The following is a 15,058-nucleotide window of genomic DNA, read 5'->3' as shown; positions in this document are numbered from 1 at the left end:
AATCGGAGGAGAAAAGAAAGCCAAAAAAGATAATGTCGCTGCATGCTCTCTCACTATCTCACTATCCATTATTTTTCCTTTTAAACGACTTTTTGGCCAGGTCTTTTCAATCATGACAAATAAACTTGTTACTCGATGTTATTGAATTTGAAAATTGACCGGAAGTATAAAAATTTATGTACTATTTCATTCAGGGAAAGATGGGAGGAAATTTGTCCCTGCAACGAATAGTAATAAATGCAACAAATATTGGCACCATTTTTACTACCTTGGCAGAGTCAGTCTATTTATACACAGAGTGATTCAGGTCTTTTCTGTCAAACAATGCTAGCGTACTCGTATTATATCAGCAAAAAAAAAAAGACATCACATTGCCCTATGAATATTTTATAAGAAGGTTATAACGAAGATTAACAATTGCGGTAATAACGGACTGGTTTTTTATTCGATAATTCGCAAAAGTAAATTATTCGTATTTATATCAGTTCCATTTTCAAGTATTCTTTATATTCATTCCTAACAAATCTCAATATTTTCTTGATAAACTATTTCGTTAAAATACGCCAGAAATAAAAATCCAAGCCTCGCATGGGTCAAAGAATCGATCTTCGACCTGTCTATCTTTGAAACCAACGCTCATTTGTCAAACAAAAATTCATCGAATAAAAACTCAATCATTTCCAACTTCTTCATACTTTTCTTATTACTTTTTAATATACAGCATTTATGATTCCATATTTCTCTTATTTTCATTTATAGAATGTATTAGTATGATTTGATAAAAAATACCTGAATATCCTTTATATTAAAAGAACACTTCGTAAACTAAATTACTTTACACTCTGTTTGATAAATAATTTAACAACGCGATAATATTACGTTAAGAAACTGAACTATAAGACTCCAAACTATACCAGTCCCTGAATGATCGATAGTTGGAAACTTTATCTTGTATATTTCACGATATTATTGGAATTCACTGGAGACTACTTCGCACAACATTCCTTTAAGTTAGCGATGTGACGAAAAGAATGCGAAACTTACTTTTCAATGGTAAAACTCCTCGAATGCTTTCTCTATATCGATGTCTATATGAATATAACGCAGATCCTTCTTGCATTTGTTTTATGCGGACCGACATCGAATCCCGGGCTTTAAATTCGGTGAACTTACTACCGTCAATGACGCGTGCTATACAAACGCGGTACCCAGTCGGGCGCAAAGGGCGAACGTCACGTTACTTTACATTCTTTGCCGAATTTTACGATGTAGCTGTACGTTGTAAAAATCAATATAGGGAATTCGTATGTACATGGCAGCAAAGTATCGGAGCAAAAGGTTTCGCGAACAGAAACTTTCAGCTCGAAAAGGGAATCGCAACGTCTCCGCAGTTTCTCCCACAGTTTCTCTCTTGTATTACAGATAGTAAAGTTTTTTTAAATATTTAGATAAAAAATTTTTTATTTCACAGTACTAGGTATTTTGTACATCGTATTCGAATATAAAATGGATGAAATACGTTTGTTGCGAGTATATAATACTGCGTATTCTCTTGCGTTCTCTATTGTATTCGCGAGTTTACGTCATTTTTGTAGGAAAGTTTCTACGCTTCTCTAGCTATGTAAAAACTCGTTATTTGTGTATGCTAACACTTGGAACAAATAATAACCGAATCATAATGATGTTTTGCTCAAGGAGTGTTATTTTCCATTTCAAGGAAAGTAAAAAGATCGAGAATTGTTTGCGAGAGTGTTGACTCGTGAATTTCTTTGAAACACGTCTCTAATTCTTCTCTACGTTGATATTTCATATCTTTTTCCCTTTACTAAGTTGTTTCGTGGTCTTGCAATTAAAATATACGACTGCTTGCTTTCCTTCGAACATCTTAAAGCTGTTCATTAAAAAAGAAAAAGAATCTGTACTCATAAAAACATTTTTACAGATAAACAGATGAAAAACTGATAACCAATATTACATAATAAAATATTAATTGTTCCAATTAAATATAATAATGTCGTCAAACTGAATACGCAATATGTGTCAATGACAATATTAAATACATCCTTAAAAGCAGAATGTAGTGTTTTAAAGTAAAATTACCGTAAACTACAAATACTATTCTAAAGCCGATCCAAACGTTATCAAAATACGATATCAACAGCGATATCATATCACGAAATAACCAATTGCAAGTATAAGGGGAGCATTGTACTATCCATGACCGAGTAACCTTTCACACCTATAAATAACAATTCCAAATTATGTCCGAAAAAAACCACAATTCTAGTAACTTTGTTCAGCTCCAAACTCTTCTGAAAGAAAAAAGCAGCCGTGAAGGCGCTGCTTTCGACAAAGCTGCAAATAAATAACGACCTTCCCGTCGACTAAATGTCAATCTCGGTAAAAAAGTGCAAGCCGTCGAACAAGCTACATACACAAGGTACATTTTAGGGAGGCTCTATGTTGAGAGCTGTGCATCGATTATCGAGGAAGTATTTACGATCAACTATGGACGCCGATAATGTGGGCGGTTTAGCTCGTGCGAACGTGCACACTGCACACACGTAATCGAACATTTATGAAGTGTCCATGGTAATAATGAACCGTGATTATAATGCACACGTCCGAAGAAGTGCGTCTCGATGCGACGGCACGAACTCGGTTACACTGTTCAGGGTGAACGAGTCAAGGCCCCTGTGTTACTCTCTTCTGCATCGGACTTTTTCTTTCTCTCTCTTTTTCTCTCTCTCTTTCTGTCTCTTTCTTTCTCTTTGTGTGTGTGGCCACTATCCTATAGCTTGCAACGACCCAGTTTTGTTCATCTCCAAGATACGACGTGAGTACAAGTACAAATGGGAGAGTGGGAGAAGATAAAGAGAGGAAGAAAGGGGGAGGGCAGATGGGGGAGAAAAAAGAAGTAGGAAGATCCAGGAAACAGAGAGAGCGCAAGCAGGTAAGCGAGGAATCGCGATTGGATCTGTGCCAATTCCTCTCGGCAGATACGCCGATTTGAAATTCAACGCGATGAAAGGTTTGCCTTCTCTTCTCTTCTTCCCATCCCTGTTCGTCCACTTCTCCTTCGTATTCTAGCGCGCGCTTTCGGCCGCGTCCAACTCGCTAAACTAGTTCGACCCTGTAATATACGCGGGCTCTAAAGTATATATCCCAGTTCGCTAACCCAGAGACCGGAAGCACTGGCAGCCTTTCAAGTTTGGCAGGTTCGAAATCCTTTTAATTCAGATTGAATTCTTAATCGGTTGAAGTATTTTTTTTCTAATTTCATTAACCCCTCCGGTGGTAATGGAGGAGTCGAGGATGTCCTGTAGACCGAGTTTCACGTGGGTGATAGCGTTATTTGGAAGTGGCGACGTCAAAGAGAAATGCACGTTTACGTTTCGTTGTGAAATATTAGCATTCGTGAATCGTTCGCTGCGATTCGACGTAATGACGCAAGAGTTTGATCGGTTTATGAGAAAATTTGGTTGATTCTATGTACTCGAAATATGTGAAACGTGCAATTTTTAAAGAGTTGTATTTCACCGATACCTTTATACGTGTAAAAATTGGGAAATTAAAATTATACATGAGAAACGAAAGTTTCGACAAAATTGAATATTCATTTAGAACATATACAAGAACTAAATTGTCGAAACTTTTTCATGTCACCAATGAAAGTCTAACGCGTGTCTAATTTTGGTACCGAAATATATAGAATGTACTTATATATTTCAACTGCAATTTTTCTTCATATTGCATTGATAATTATAATATATTTAAATATGTTTAGAATCTCTGATCCTAGTCTACCATATAGTAAGCTTTCTTCTGATAAGAGAAAATTTTATCTTGAACCTGTTATGTCAAAAATTCCCTTAATATATTTGCTCCAGCATAAAAATATAATACAAAAAATTGATTCTATCTCAAGCATACATTTTTCCGCATTTGTGTGAAACACAATCGATCGTATTGTAATAAATAAAGGCAAAAGAAGAAAATATATATAGTGTTATCCAGGAATTTATTACTTAGAAAACAATGTGATATGAGGGAAGAAAAAAAAAAAGAAAAAGAAAGAATATATCATGTATCAGTGTGAATGTATGAACGATCCATGCGTAATGTTCTTATATAAGACTGGTTTAGGTTTGTAGGGGTCGGAAGACGGAAGCAGATTAAATAGAAACGGGTCGTCGATCACGGATTCTTTTGGAAATTCTCCCCCCCTTGCAAAGTCGCGCGTTACATGGCTCTTTGTACGGCCAGAGAACAACAAAATGAGGGGCAAGCGAGAACGTCGTTGACTCGGAAATATCGCGAAGGGTCTCGCTTTTGACGAAACTTCACGAGCCGTAAGAGCCATCATTGCGCGTGCAAGTATGTGTCACAAGGGATCGAGATGTTTCTTTCGTACGAAATTCTCCGTCTCGGCAATGTGTTCGACGAGTACGTAAAACCGCCAACAGAGAATACGTTTTTGTCTCTGTGAAAACAAGTCGCGAATTTGTTGCGTCAACTATCCGATTGCTCCGTCTTGGAAACTAATCCTGTGCACTTAGAAATTTCCGTTGCAACCCACTTACTGCGTTAATCCGTTGACACACGCGTATTTTCGACGCAGAAAACAAGAAAAGACGTCTTTTGGACGGAACCTTTTAATTTCACGGGATAAAAAATGAGAAGATTACTACAGTTGAATAAGAATGCGAAAATTCAACGAGGGATAGACGAGTCTATTTCATCTTTAATTTACTTTTATGTAATTTCCCCGTAAAGAAATGCTTTTATTTGAGAGATGGATAGGAGCTTGCTCCAATCAAAGGAGATTTCATAGTCGATACGAAAGTGTAAGCACTTTGAAAAATTAAAAAGAATTCTTCAGTTAAAAAATTATCATACAGTTATAATTCTACAGTACGTTATAGTTTTAAAGGCGTACCAACAATAGCAATTTGTTACTTACCACAATTTATAGATCAATGGTTCGATTATGTGCGAATTATATTAAAAATAAAATGCACACAGCTAGCTTTAAATTTGTAAAAATCATTTCCTTATAAATTATAAGAATAATAAAAATGTAAAAAAAAAGAAAGAAAAGAGACACAGCTTCTTTTTGCGTAACAAGTAACATAAATATGAAGCAACCGTAAATGAACCGGCATTTCGATCAACAAAAAATCAGCACAACGAACACAGATCGTTCAAGTCACATTTTTTAATTAAAATTTCCATCGAAATATTCACTACTAAAAATCATCGAAATTGTAAGCGTGTAGTTAAAATCCGTTACCGTGTAAAAAGTACGTGACAAATCCTCGATTGTATCCACATCGCGATCGCAAGTGTGTCCCGTGAGTGTTGCCTCGTAAGGTGTCGGGTGAGAAATCAAGTAGAAAAGTGAGAGAAGCTCAGCTTATCGAAGTAACTACGAAGACACCACGTACATTTCGTGCACTGACCTTATAACGAACATGTGTCTCCCGTGGTCCCTGGATGGACAGTCATTGGGTCTCACACGGGGTGGCTCGTAGCAGTCAGACGACGGTGGTTTAAATATGTATTCACGCACGCACGCACCGTGCCGGCACGACCTTGACGTGGCGGGTACTTGGCGACGGACACGCGTGCACGCAGCGCGCCGTCGTGGGATCCTCGTGGCCCGTCCGGATAGATCCACGAAAGATCGAACAGGTTCGAATCTTCCGTTAGCCGTGTCGATCCTCACCGATTACTTTCTCTTCGTCAACTATATTTCCTTCGTTCTTTCGTTCCGCTCGAACTTTTCTTGGTTTCGTTTCTTGCTGTCGTTCTCCGAAATCACCGAAATCACGGGGTAATCGAGACGATGACGACGACGCGAGAACACCAGGAAGGATGACAAGGAAGACAACGACAGATGAAAACGAAGACGAAGACGAAAACGAAGACGACGAGGACGACGACGACGACGGTGTCTCGTGGCGGTGGTCGATAGCGCGGCGCTCTACTGACGTCGCGACGCTTCGTCGTGTCGTGGCCCGCGGCTCCTACTCGCCCTCCCTCCGCTACCCCCCACGACGACCCACGACGCCCTCAACTCACTCCGGAACAACCCGGAAACTGACGAACCTCCACCCCCACTTCTGAAAACTACCCTTATTTTCTACCCCCACCAACACCGCCGCCCCCGCCGCTACCACCTCCACCACCCCCACCACAGTTACAGGCCGTCACCGCCGCCGCCACCCTTGCACGAAGGACGAAGGACGACGCGATTCGACTCTATCACGCGGAGGAGCTTTCCTCCTACACTGAGACTCTTTTTCTTTTCGTATTACTTTCTTCCCGAAAGGCGGACCGGTCTCTCTTTCTGATTTGCTGCTCACCGACCTCACCAACTAAAGATACGCGTCATCGACCAAAAGCCACTTCCGATCAGCCGATTTCTGGTTCACTGGATCCGTGACATTCGCGACGTTTTTGATTTCATTGACGTAATAAGCGTTACCATCGCGAAATACAAAGATTCCGCTTCGGTGAATTTTATTTAAGTACAGATCATCGAATTCTCTCACTTAGTCCGTTATGCGAAAGTGTGTCGGTTCCAGTAAAACGATTTCGTTCTTGTCAAGCAATTGCACCAGATTATGGGTAGTCGTGTTATTCGTCTTCTTTCTGCTAACTAATAACTTGTAGAATTTTTCTGTTTGATCGTAGAAAACTAGTTCTCATTTGTCAGTGTATAATCGGCTTTTACTTTCCTTTCGATTTATAAAAGTAACTTAATCTAGATTCTATCAATGGCATATTTCTCAACCGCAGGATACGTGACATTTTAAATTTCATTGTTGGAGTAAGCGTCGCATCGGATAAAAGACGCCAGATTTTCATTGAGTGGGTTTCTACAATGTATAAATCTTCAAACTGTAGTCCTCGACCCGTTTATTTCTCAAAGACACAAAGGCGAACCTAGCCGAGACTAGTAAGCGAAAGTCGGGAACAGCTTTGAGCTAAATTACAGTTATGAAGTTACAGCTAAATTTGAGCTTCAATTTTACAGTAGGTATCGTTTCAACGTTCTATTATTGTTGAACGAATTCGTTAAATCGCTCTTTTTCGCTTGTTTACGATTCGTTCGAATTTATTCGTTATTCCACTTTCCATCATTTCGGTTTAGCCATATTTAATCCTATTTTCGCAATTGTCGAACCGATTTCACAACTACTTTATTTATCACGCGACAGTAATTTCTCCGTCGACGTTTTCCGTTGTCTCCTTGATATAATTCAGTTGCAACGATTTCTAGGACGTTTTCGATTCGTATTTAGTTTGCAAAAGAAGGATGCGTGACGCAATCCACCGATTTCCTGTAATAATATCCTGGATTCCCTGGATTTATGACGTCACTGACGATTTAGATTTCGTTGCACCGGATGAGAGTCGTGAAATTTTCAAGAAAAGAGATTCAACGATATATAAATCAGCGAGATGCAGTCCTCGACCCATTTATCTCGCGGAGTTAGAAACGTTCGGACAATAAGAGAATATCAGAAAACTCTACGTCCAAACACTAACCGATCTTCCTAAAAATCATCATTCAACGATCGCATAATCTTTCCACAATACGCTACAATTTTTGTCGAAATAAAGATGTTAAAAATTTCTCGAGAAATAAAACGATTTTCATTTCGTTCCTCGTATTATATACACAAATACCAACAGGTATAATATCATATACTGTTCGAACACTTTAATCGATGTGCATGTATGTACATATTATATTGCACATAGAAATAATCATACATGAATTTTATCAAAGTATACAAATTAATGATAAATTAGTCTAGTATTTAGAAGTAATATTTACTACCGTTTCATGGAATCATATAAAAAGCCACAAATTTAAATTAGCAGTAAAAAATACAACAATAATACTTTAGTATTTATTATATATATTATTGCTTACATTTACTATTTTAATATCATTGATTGTATTAGCATCGATAATTTCTCTACCAGTTTAGGGAAAACTCTGTAATCTGACTTCTAATTCAAGAAATGAAGAAGCGAAGAAGGTATAGTTTGATCTCTATGAACTGGCTTTCTCGCATCAACTTAATCGTCCGATTAAGCTACGATGATTATAATAAATAAAATCATTGCAGTTCAACTTTTTAAAAATAATTTTATAATCTTGTAGCGGTACATGAGTCATAGGACGATTCGAATCGAGAATGACTCATATTGTTGTTTTGCCTGGAAATATTAACACCGTTACAATGTACGAAATATAATAATAAACAAATTTCGGACAAAACAATATCGCCGCTACGTGCAACCGTCAACTGGAGTCAAATTCAAACTTTCCGGTCCTCTCCTGACCAGCATAAGTAGACGATCATGCTCTCCAAAAAGTTAGTATCGAGAGAACGTAAGCATTACCTAGTATACGAGTATCGAGTATCCTTACAACGAGTAGCATCGAGCGAGCGACGATTACGACTAACTGTATTCTGTATTCTGTACTTAGAATAGTTTTAAATATATCTGACTATATCAAGTATTAACTTGTTTCATCATTTGAAACAACACGTTCGATATCCACCACAATATTGTTGAAAATGAGCAAATATTTGTGTACTTATAAGTAGCGTAAAAGATAATTCAACTTTGAAATAAATTTCTCGATAGATAAAGAGAGATAGATTCTCAGTATGGTATTCGTCAACGGAGAAATTAAAAATTCGTTCGAAAAATACAGCGACTTTTATCCTCATACTATACACAAAAGTGGCAACAAGTATAAATGCTGAATTCAACTTTGAGACTTACAGTCTGTCGCCGTAAAAATTCGCTGTGGAACTTCACCATACAAAATTCCTCATAAATCAAAAGAAGTAGATTTACGATTACAAATGTTCTTCGATTTGGATCTCCGTCCGACTGGAATTTTCGTTACGTGGTATTGCGTGCGCGCGAATGATACGCGAGGCACACGACTGCGTGCGAGGAAAGAAGAACGAAAGAGGAAAGAGAAACGAGAGAAAGAGAAAGAGAGGAAGAAAGGAGGGTAGGAAAGGAGAAAAGGAGAAGGAAAGAGAAATCCCGCGGGCAGTCGGCCGACCACGTGGGTGCCGCCCCCGTTGCCCCCGACATGGCCACGTGCCAAATAACTCACTTGGCACGCGTAAACAATTACTCCGAAACTCATGTTATCGCGCTACATTACGCGTATATATCTCACGTTGCCTGTCCGCAAGGCGTGCGTTTCGCGTCGTCTTCCGAGCGCTCAACCTTCAGAAACGAGCTGGTCCCGCGCGGGAAAGTTTCCTCCTGGGAACGTTCTCCTGAGGGATTTGTCGTTCTCCGCCGCTCTACAGATGAGACATACGTCGTATATACCATTTCTGCCTTGATACAATTATTCTGGCCAGAAAAGAATCTGGCTTAAATGCTTCCAACTTTCTATTGTTTGAAAATTATCTGGTTTCATTGCAGTTAATATTGTAAAACTAGTATATATGCAACATTGTGTTAAATATTATTGCATTACATTTGAGGATAAATTTGTTTTAAAAGAACAAGTTTTTGTTGAAAAATATGAATACCTTTACTTCATGTTTTTATCATGTTCTGTATGTAAAATTTGAATCTCGTTTAAGTATTAAAATTGTACAAAATGGGAATTTTGAATTGAAGAAATTTATATTTGTGCAAGTTATTGTTAGTTTTAAGAGTATGCGATACTTAAGAAATATTATTTAACAAACTGACGAGACAAAATATGTATGCACATATGTATTATAAAAATGTCAACTATTATTCTATGTTAACAATGGTATATATTTTAAGAGTAACAAAATCGTATTCTCTCGCAGTATACTCAAACTACTATATTTTCTACAATAGATCACGAAATATTTTATGTTCTTTATTATCGATATACAACGTAAAATTAACTTCGTATTTATAAATTAATATTATTTAAAATAGAACAATCCTAATAAATCATAATGCAAATTATTTTCGCAACAAGAAAACATGAAGAAGTACAGAACGTATTACATATAAGAAACATTAAATTAGGAAATCGTCCAAATAACAAATTATCAATTTTTTAATATGAAAAGTAATACGACAAGCTTGTAATTAATAATTAAATTCTTCGTGTATATTAACCGAAACACTGAAGTCCGATACCTGAAATTTATAAAATTTCGCTGACATCAATTTTTATTATAAAATGATTTAGTTCTTTCTTATGCAATTATGTTAAATATAATGTTTATAATTCGAAGGATTATTGATTGCTATCCAGAAACCCGGTAAAACTCTTGATATCGGTTTGTTTTTATTCATTGGATATAATATTGGTGATTAATTACTTTGGCTGTGAGCTAAGGTACGGTATCAGTGTACACGAATACCGTATTATGATACTCAATCAGGCCTATACGAGGAATTCGACGTTTCTCGGGCAGCTTCCTTTCCGTGTTCGTGGATCACTGGCTAGAATCCTGCATCTGCAGATCGTTTTGGGTATCGGCCAACGTCGATTCTCGATATCGAGGGTCGAGACCCGTGGTTACACGCCTGTTCAATGTTCGGAATTCGATATTTCCACTAAAGGAACGGCCTGAATCGAGTTTTCACCGATAAAGTATCCCCCGATGCTGCTGTCAAGTTACATTTCGCCCACTTGTCTGTCTGCGTGGTGGATGTAGCGCAAGATGCCTGTTATAAATTTTCGCAATCGTTACTTAAATAGGAGTGAGAGATCATTCTCGCGCCGTAGAGCTTCATTCAATCGTAAACCTGATAAAATATTTAGAATTTATATATATCTGCGTTTCATATATTTTAACTAATTTTAACAAACTGAGAAATACCAATCTGAATGTACAAAAGTTGAACATCTAACAGACAGATTTACATCTTTCTCAAGCATTTCAAAACAACTTCAATTGCATAACTTAAACAACGTCTAAATAATCGTGGTACTATAAAAATAGAATGTAAAACTGGATAAAAAAACGCTTCATTGAAAAACAACCATCGTAATACTTGACAAAAAATTCATATTTATAAGCGGTGAGCTGACGTGGACTGTAGAGCCTATTTAAGGAGATTCAGCGTGATCAGACTACCTCCTGTGCACGCACATTGTCAGCTTTCGTTCCGGTTATCAGCCAGACGAAATATATTCCGATTGTATAATAAACGGTCGTTCTCTGGCGTATAAGTTATGCAAATCGATGCCGCGAATGATTTAGATGATAAACTGGATCGCGGTGGTGGACCACACACGACGTTCGCTCGCACCTCTCCTTCGAAATTGTACGTTTGGCCGCGCTAAATCGTTCCTCAGAGTAAATCCGTCGGGCCGCTGTCGTATGATTTACGGAACCACTGATACGTCGTAATATCGATAAAAATCTTGCTCGATCTTAAAATCGTGCGACTTGATGCATCGCACGCCATCGTACGTTGATAAATTACAGCGATCTCTAGCTATGGAAGAGAGCTTGTACAATACAAAGTCAGAGATAGAAACAAGAGTCGTAAAGGAATAAACGATGTTGCGGGTAACGCGGCCGATGCACCGATAGAGTCAAATAAAACGTCCTGCCGACAAAGATACCGACTCGTTAACAACACTAGTGCCTCGGTTACGACGGTCTTTCGATTCTAGTTTGTGAGACCAAAAGTCGGTTTGAAGAAGATTCAGGTAAAATCACTGGCGGAGAATCGGAGATTTTATATCGTGCTTCAAAGAGTTGTCAGAACTCGATAATACCAACGAGAAACTCGTATAAACGAACTCGACAGTTGCGATCAAGGACCATAGATATTTATGGATGCTGGATTGCTGGGAATGTTAGGGTGGAAATAGATTGTTTAGTTCAGAGTAACAATTCATATTAATAAGTTTTCTGAGAAAACATTCCTCTTACTGCGAGAAAAATTTCCTGAGTAATACAATGGGTCGAGGTATAGAAAAATGCACTCTACTTAACTCTTTCGCGACTTTAAACAAGACATCTTACTATTACAATGTCGGTTATGCAACGCTATGGAGACATCTAGATATAAGTTTTTAAATTTGATTATTACTTTAGATAATCACACACGGATTGAATAATATAATTATCGAGAAATATATTAATGAAATTATCAATGTATAATATACAACGCGTGTGTGTGTAATATATAATAATGCGTATAATGTAATGCAATGTAATATATCAATATATTATAATATATAATAATATGTCATATGCATCTAATAAAATATATTCTCTTTTTAACATCAATTTTACTATGTAGACGAATTATTAAAATTGTGTTCGATCATGATTACAATCGTCTTTAAAAAAAGTTACTTATTATATGTAAAATACTTATCGGTAAGATAAAATACTCAAAAATCCTCTATTCTTAGGGAGGAGGTTATATTAAGAAACGAATTTCACAGTCATCCGGTTCTGTGATGATACCGTATTCGGTTGACTCGATACAAAGAATTCATGGAATTTCGCTCGGTTCAACTACTTCTTCATGGAATTCTTTTTATTCCGATTGATATCGCCGGCATTGTGATTCGCGGTTTATTTTCAGCGGAGAGCAGTCTAATTTTGCGAACGCGCCGGCTGCCATCGAAAAAACATGAACGATCGCGTGGGCAGACCTTTCTTTGCTTTCGTTCGTCTTCCCTTGTCCCCTTTTGGTTCTGGTCGCAAATTAACCGACGCGTGTACAGGCACGAACGCGAGAAGTGTTCGCGAGAGCAAACTGGCTCTTCTACCTTCTTTAAGTTTTGCGTGGTTGAATACTAATTTGTTGACACGCGGCGCGTTTAGGCGCCACGTCGGAGCGACCAAATTCCAAACGGCGCCATCCTGATATTTATTCAGCGAAATTCCTACGGTTAAGATATTCTTTATGTTTTTTTCTTGACGCACGGATGCAGTTATTCCTCCACGCTTTATTAGTGATCCCACTTCCGTCACACGTTACTACGTTTATTTTACGAACAGTTCGGAACTCTGCCTCGAATATATCATATCCTATTAGGATGCTTGCAATGGCACATGAATTTCGAAGTATCGTGCATGATAATAAAATGGAAACGTAATTGTTGTCCCAGATCTTCGTATGGATTTAATTAAATTTTTAACAAGTCATAATCAGGATCCTTTTGTATTATCGAACTAACATTATTAAGCTTCACAAGTTATAAGTTATTCGTAGGTATGTATCATTAAATTCTCTTGTATTATGATAACAAGTTTGGTAATAAAATACATAAAATCTTTTAGAAGTAAATTTCTCGAATTACAAGTTATTTGACTGTGTTATACTATTTACATGTGTGACTTGTGTCGTAAACTTGTGAGAACGAAATCTATAAACTAAATAAATTATTAAAGTAAGTCTAATAACTCAATAAACTATAAATCTAATAAATCTATAAACTAAATTAATGAAGTAAATCATTGTATATAAGGTGATAGATATACGCTTTCATTCATAAACGAAAAATCTACAAAATGTACGTAATATTAGAAAGTTAAAATTATGTACACTTAAATCTCTCCTACGATTTGTTAAAATTTAAAAGCTAGTTAATTTATCAAAAGAAATAATCTCATTAAATAAAAAAATCATAATTACCATTACGATAAAAGAAACCATAGAAAGACAGAATTACAATATGTATCTATTCTACATATAGTAAATACGTTTTTTAGAACGTACACTCAAAAGAGAACAGACGACGTATCATCAAAGATTTCAGTTTGTAAAAACAAAAGAAAAGAAGCACGAATTTGCGTCGGTGTCTACTGCGAAACGTTTGTCACCGATTTTACGTCATAATCGAACAGATGCGTTCTGAGCATTTTTCCAGAAGAGGTGCGTGGGTTTCGACGTAGCGTTAACGCCAGAAATTGCGTTGCCAGTGATATTTGCTAGCGTACAGTTTTCACCCTGATTTGCTACCCGTTTTCCATTAACCGCGTTACTTTTCACCGGTGACCTTCGTTCTGTCGTCGCTAAGGAGCCACGAATTTCGACCGATTTCACGTTTCGTCGACGACAGACGGTAGCTGGGATTCTGGTAGCAGCCCGCAGACGGAATTCCTATCTTGCTGCTCCCATCATCGGGTCGACAATGCAAAGGTTATCGACAATGGCGCACGGCCAGGAATAGCAGACGGTGCATTGTGTTTAGCAGTGTATAGGATATCCGGATAGAGGACGTCCACGAGTGCTGGAGCTTCAGGGAGAAAAGGGGTGGGACATTCGCGGTTCCGGATTCACAATCGTAGAACCGTTTGCTTGCATCATCCCGCGGTTCCAGCCCAAATATTTCTAGCTTATGTAACCGCTAATTGCAATCAGAAAGTAGGTCTTTTGTTAGCCTGATCTCGGTCAGGACATTTGCATATCGTGTCACGTCTTTAAAAGCTTATTCTGTTACTTTAAAATGTACAATGTAGTTTAAGTAATATTAGTTTTATAGCTTATCAGGTGACCGAACGATATTTGTACATATCTATAATTTGTTTATATTTTATACTCCACCGCTTATAGTATTAAACATAAAAAGATAAAGGTTACGACTGTATAAGAAAATATAAGATATATCCTAAAAAAATTGTTGCGAATAATTGGCAAATTTTTTGACATTTGATGGTTCACTGGACCCTTTCATAGGATAAGTGGGACACCGTTGCTGCTCTTCCGTGGAGAAGTTGCACGCCCCCTTCTTTCTCCTCCGTATGAATTGGCACATAAAATTCTGCACTTAAAACAAATAACATTTGTTTCAAAAATTTGTCTCTACAGGGAGTACTTAAAAAGACACAATGTTAATTAATCTTTAGAGAGATAATTCTATTACTGTTATTACTAAAATTAATTTATAATTTAATTTACGTCTTCAAAATTTGTGGTTGATTCTGACACGCATTTAAAATTTGATCCATTCACTTCTAAATGTTAATTTCTTCAGCTCGATAGTAACAATCATAGTACTATAATAACATAAATTTAAACGCTGAGAATTCACGTT

The 15,058-nt window shown here is 37.2% G+C and overlaps 1 protein-coding gene across 1 annotated transcript in view; it reads right to left on the bottom strand.

The window, feature by feature from the left end:
• The window catches only part of LOC138182567 (fibroblast growth factor 18), a 126,408-nt gene extending 120,447 nt beyond the window's left edge, over positions 1 to 5,961 (bottom strand). Inside the window, exon 1 of the mRNA XM_069118567.1 lies at positions 5,463 to 5,961. Within this exon, the coding sequence (XP_068974668.1) occupies positions 5,463 to 5,476 (14 nt within the window). The 5' untranslated portion in view covers positions 5,477 to 5,961. The remainder of the gene's footprint in view (positions 1 to 5,462) is intronic.
• Between the last annotated feature and the right edge of the window lie 9,097 nt (positions 5,962 to 15,058).

The sequence above is a fragment of the Bombus flavifrons genome, chromosome 8, assembly GCF_040668555.2.
Source record: "Bombus flavifrons isolate JBK064 chromosome 8, iyBomFlav1_principal, whole genome shotgun sequence".
NCBI classification, from domain to species: Eukaryota; Metazoa; Arthropoda; class Insecta; order Hymenoptera; family Apidae; genus Bombus; species Bombus flavifrons.
Note: the sequence above shows the minus strand (reverse complement) of the source record. Positions and strands in the feature narration are given on the sequence as shown.